Below are 6,000 nucleotides of genomic sequence, written 5' to 3'. Positions count from 1 at the left end.
ACCCAAAATAAACTCTGATGACCTACATTGAGTCATTGTTATTTAAGACAAAAAGCCTGTTCCATAATCGAGTAAATCCCTCCTAGTACTTTTTCTTTCCTGGAAGACTTGATCATTTGAGTGTGACTTGATAATTTTATCATCATCATTTTAATCTGGGAGATTTTTTTTTTTCTTTTTTTTTTTGAAAAGTTGATAAACAATTTTACACATTACAAGTAATATTACTCTAGAAAAGAACCTTTATGGAAACTTTCCATAAATGACAGTCAGTTGATCAAGTAGACTCTTCTTGGGAAGGTGATGTCATACTGAATGTCCATTGCCCCACACTGGTCAGTGTTGGCCAGTTTAAAATGATGTCACCACTTTCCATTTCTCTCACTTTTTTCTGTAACATTTTAGTTTAGGGTCCAATTCTCACTAATAACTAGTTTCTTATTAGCATGCATATTAGGATATTGGCTGTTTATTAGTACTTATAAAGCACGTATTAATGCTTTATTCTGCATGACCATATTCTACATCTTTAATCCTACCCAATACCTAATCTTAACAACTACCTTACCCACTGTAAAAAGTGAACAGTTGGATCAACTTAAAAGAATTACTTCAATTGGTAACACCTAAAGAAATTAAGTTTTCTCAACTTAAATTATCACGTTTTCACGATAAAACTTATTTTTAAGTTGATCCAACTGTTCACTTTTTACAGTGTAATAAGCAGGAATTAGGAGTTTATTGAGGCAAAAGTCATAGTTAATAGTTAGTTAATAGTGAGAATTGAACCCTAATCTAAAGTGTGACCATTATTGTTATCTAAATTGACTTTATTTCCATTCCTTTTTATATTTTAGGATTTTTACAAAACAACGTTAAAAGCGGAAAACTTTTTATGCGTTTCGGCCGCTCATTTAAACAACAACGGCATTTGGGGGGCCTGAAAGTGCAAGTTTTTGAAAACAATACCTCTATCGTCTCCATGTACACAACAAAAACGCGAATTTGTGAAAACTGTGACGTCATGCGCATGAGCATTACTTGTTCAGTCAGGCTCGTAGTGTTTCTTTACAAAGTAACATCGCCAACTACTGGACTGGCATGAATATACATACCCAATAAAATGTTCTCATTGACCCACTTATTGGAAGAAATGTGTTGCCCAGTGAATATTTTAAATAAGCACACAAACTCCCAAAAGATTACAAGAATTTATTTGGTATATACAGAGCATACATATAGCATGCATATTTACACCACATTGTATTTACAAACACTACAAGGTTTCACATACCATTGGAGAAAAAAAAAAAAACACATACAAAATATTCACGAATAGTGTGTAGTTTCAGAGCAAGACAGCTTGAAAATGTTGAAGTCTAATTCTGATAGGTTCACATTTACATCTTTCAGACTTTCCTCTTTTGTCGGAAAGCCCGGTGACTGACACGTTGTGTACTGTCACATCAAGATCCACACAATATGTACAACATATTCTTGATGTCAAGACAATGAAACCTTATACACACATAGACACACACTCAAATGAGGTAGATAAACAGAAAGACAGCACAATCAATTTCACCATTCGACGTACAGGAAAACCACTGTGTCAAACACAGCAGTGTGAACTTACATTTTAGAATAAAAAAGTTGATCTCAAGACAGAGTGTTTACTGGAATGAGAGAAAGACCTTTTGATAAAGGCCTCTGTTACAGCCATTTAATGACTCTTGATTACACCTATATAGATTAAAACTCTGTTAGACATGACAGCATTGTTTTAAACATTCCCAAAAGACACGATACAACAAGGACTATACAAATAAACATTCATTTAAACCCACATACATAGTTACATAGAGCTATAGTGTGACCAAACACACGCACACTTAAATGGTGAAGAGCTTAAAAGAGAGATAAAACCATTTGTGTCATCAAAATATATTTTGTATTCCAAATAATATAGTGTTCTCATATAAAAAATATATCTATAATAAAATCTTATTTTATATGACTATGTCAGGAGAATATAAGTGAATGCAGCTCACTTCAGCATTATGGACTATGTTTAGATTTAGAGAAAACACACAAAAACTTATAGAAATATGCCCACAAAAATTCACAGTATGCAGATAGAATTATAGGGTGGCTCTATGTATATATATATATATGTATATATCTCTGGAAAAATACAACTATACACAAATAAATGTTTAAATTCTTACTCTCTTTTCTCTTATAGGAGACATTTATACATGTTTACAATGAAACTAAGGTTTGAAATAAAGTACATTCTATAGGTACAGTCTGTAGCAAGCAACACAAACCAAAAAAAAGCAACACTGGATACTAAAAACAACCAACCAAACAAACAACTAGATGCACAGGTTTGGCAGATTTTCACATCAGAGGGTATATACTGTGCTTAAGCAAAGCAAACACCACTTCCCTTCTTGCCTCATTTTATCTCTGAAATTAAGCATATACTCAAAGTTAAGGCACTTATAATGTACTGACATTCATGTAAAGTTTTGACGGTGGGATTACTCTAGCTTTGCATTCATACATTTCTTGCACTTCACAAGTGCATCTGTATGGATGTTTAAAAACAATCCCAAAATGTTAACTTCACATACACAGCAGAAATAAAGTTATATATTTTTTTTTTTTTTGAGAAAAGTTGATTTTGTGTTGACTTTAGTGGTAGGTTAGTACCTAAACACATAGACCGCAGATGCCGCTGTAACGCAAAAAAGACTGGAAAGTAAATGCCCATTCTTTGGCCTCAGATTATGTACATCTTTTGCGAAGAGACTGTTTAAATCATTCTCAACAAATACTCATTTTGATTTAGTACTTTAAGGATGAAATATCAAAATATAAAAGTCTGCTGTTTGCTGAAATCATTACCTTTTATACTAATGTTGAATAATAATGCCCAGCATTTAAAAATAACATTCTATAAAATATATAAGTCAATTTTTGTATTCATAAAATGCTTATTATCTGTAATTATCTGTACAGAGACTTTAATAGTGGCTATCAAACAACAAAATATGGGAGGGAAAATCAATAAAACATCATTTAAGTTTTATTCGATAGTAAGCAACTATCTTTTAAAGGCCAATTCTGGGAAAGAGCTTATGCATGTATATATGTAAATTAATTTATATTAGCCTTTATGATTAATTGTGTCATTTTAAAATGATCTTCTTAACGATTTGTTAAATATTTGGTTTTAGTTAAAGCTTTTTTTAATGGAGTTATTTCCACTTTAGATCTCTATGCATTCCATTTAATATTCACAGAATATACATTATTTTACAATATGCCCAAAACTCCTGAAGATCTTAAAGAAAACTATATGCCATAATGTAGAATTAATTGGCATCTGGGTATTAAAAGTTAGATATGGACAAACCGACCATCAAATCTTTAAAATATATTTCTCTTGTCAAATATCTTATGTATGCTCAATGGGGAAAGGCACTGATCATTGTTTAGGCGCAGACTAACCTTGCGTAACCTCGCCGAGTACGAACTGTTCCTCTGGACCGCCTTCATGCCATAATAGCTGGTGTAAACAGCCTTTGTTATTTTCACACTGATCCCAACCATATAAGGCAAAACAACACTCTCTTGTGGGGTTTAAGGGAAAAAAAAGCAACATTTAAAAACTGTCTGAGAACTTGATTTTGTTATTTCCCTCACCTCTAAATGTAGCTTATTTCATCCGGTTGTAAATTCAGCCTAAACATTTCAGCTCAGATAGGGAAAATAATAAGGCATTGTGTTCTCAAGCTATGCTACTTAATCACGTATTCTTCCGTTCTTCTACGAAGCATAATAGCAATGTGAGCAGGATTCGGTCCAGCTGCTCTATGCGTTACTGCTGCTTGAACACGGCGTGCTCTGTGTGCTGCCGATACTGTGAGCCGCACTGCTGTTCTCAGACACCGGCTGGGACTTTTGCACCTGCTGCCTCGCTCCTGTGCCACCTGAAGAGGGAGATTGATAAAGAACACGTTAAGATGACTATGCCCTGACACAACATCACGTGAAAAACGAAGGTGAAGTACATTGTTATTTAGCATTTAAGGGTAAAGATGATGACATCAGATGAATCACTTGTCTTTAATGGCCCTGTCCCATTCTTTGAATAGTTATGCTGATTGGATTAGGACTGGTGACACTCTAGAGTCTGGGGTGGGTTGCTATAACTGTATACTTCATTTGCATGCTAAGTTTAAGGTCTGCCAGGTGCTTTGTCTCCATTTCTAAGCACTGCCCCCTCAAATGTATATAAACTAGGGGAGTAACGATACCCTCATGTCACGATTCGATACATATCACGATACGATATTAATTGCGATACTCCAAGACAAAAGGTTAACACTTTATTTTTTACTGTTGATTAAAATGCTAAATGCTTGGGTGTAAATGAATAGGCTTGGACTTGGTGCTGGTCACCCAATGCACAGAACGAGGACAATGGTGACACCAGAGCCATATAGAGAGAGAGTTGCGACAACTCCATTGACTACAATGGAACGCTTTTTTTACAGCAATGGCGGCTCGTAGAGCCTTTCAATAGTTCCCGGAAGTAACAGCAGCGCGGTAGAACAGACCGTTTGTGATGCAGTTTTAAAAGATAAGACGTTTAAAGAATAAGATTGTATATTATCAGATTATCTGAATCAAATAAACTTGTGTTTTAAAGCAAGCTAGTTGATTCCGAAGCACTTCCTGGAACTATCTGAGGTCTATGCGAATCACGTGACAACTAAGCATTTTGAACTTCCGTTGTCGCAACTCTCTCTCTATATGGCTCTGGGTGACACCAGAGAGACAACCAATAGGAGTGAAGACTGTCAGTGGAGCTCTCACCATCACCGTCTCGAGGGCAGGCAAGACAGGATTGTAACCACATACATGGATATAATAAAATGATGCATTTTCATATTACAGTTTCCCCTGCATTGTGTGGATTATTAGGGACAAGATTCAATTCTTATCAGTCAAATTCGAATGATGTTTTTGTCATTTTTGTTTAATTCGTTGATTGATCGATCGTTAATCTGGTTAATGATTTAATGCACTGGGCACTGCTGTAGTTTAATATCACGATACTCTCCAACAGATGCAAATTTTTAATTTGTTTAAGTCTAATTCCTAATCAAATTAGAATGAGATCTTAGTTTTATATATCATTTGCCATTGCATGATACGGCCAGATGCAGAGTCTACCAATAACATTAGAGCGACAGCACTAGGAACGTCCACAAGCGTCTTTGCAGTACAGAAACTAGCGACATGGGAACGAGGCTTTAGTTGGACTTGGACTTGACTTGGACAGCACGTTCTCAATAAAAAAGCCTGCTGAAGATACACAGAGTCTCCTGGTCTTTGCTTCTGAGTTTCCTACAAGGCTTTTAGGGACACTTGGAAAAACACATTGTTTTTCGCACTAAATGTGACTCTCTGTGATTCAGGTCTTTCAGAATGGCTAGTTGTAAACCCCGAAGTCGTGAAAGCATAACACTTTCAGGCGCAGACACATTTATTTCAAACATTTTTTTTGTTTTTTGTTTTTCTGTCACATCAAGTGGTTTGGCTGGTGCACTTAAGAGTACATTCATTCTGACCTTCCCATTTCACAAAAGGTTATTCATAGTGGAAAAAGGATAATAATTGAAATCTTCTACACACAAACGGAAACAAAAAAATCTTTTAAGAATTGTTCACTGAAAGGTTCTTTTGGAGAACACAAATTCAGCACTTCGCATTTGGCTCTTAGCGAGTATCTCATTCTTCTGTCTTTGTCTTCACTGATTGTTGTTCTAGACAGACTCAAACATTCCTCAATCAGAGGACTCAACCCTAGATTAGAGTTTTTAATCAAATTCCAGGTTTTCTTTACATACTTGACATTTGACTAAAACACCAATATTTATTAAGCACTCTGCTCTCATACACTACATACATCTGAATTCTCTG

The 6,000-nt window shown here is 35.2% G+C and overlaps 1 protein-coding gene across 1 annotated transcript in view; it reads right to left on the bottom strand.

The window, feature by feature from the left end:
- Positions 1–2,675: 2,675 nt before the first annotated feature.
- Positions 2,676–6,000, bottom strand: part of tgfbr3 (transforming growth factor, beta receptor III) — a 111,926-nt gene continuing 108,601 nt past the window's right edge. Inside the window, exon 16 of the mRNA XM_084426130.1 lies at positions 2,676–4,001. Coding sequence (XP_084282256.1) covers positions 3,883–4,001 — 119 coding nt within the window. The 3' untranslated portion in view covers positions 2,676–3,882. The remainder of the gene's footprint in view (positions 4,002–6,000) is intronic.

This window comes from Rutilus rutilus (genome assembly GCF_951802725.1).
Source record: "Rutilus rutilus genome assembly, chromosome: 12".
Taxonomy (NCBI): domain Eukaryota; kingdom Metazoa; phylum Chordata; class Actinopteri; order Cypriniformes; family Leuciscidae; genus Rutilus; species Rutilus rutilus.
This window is presented reverse-complemented; position numbering and strand designations above follow the sequence as displayed.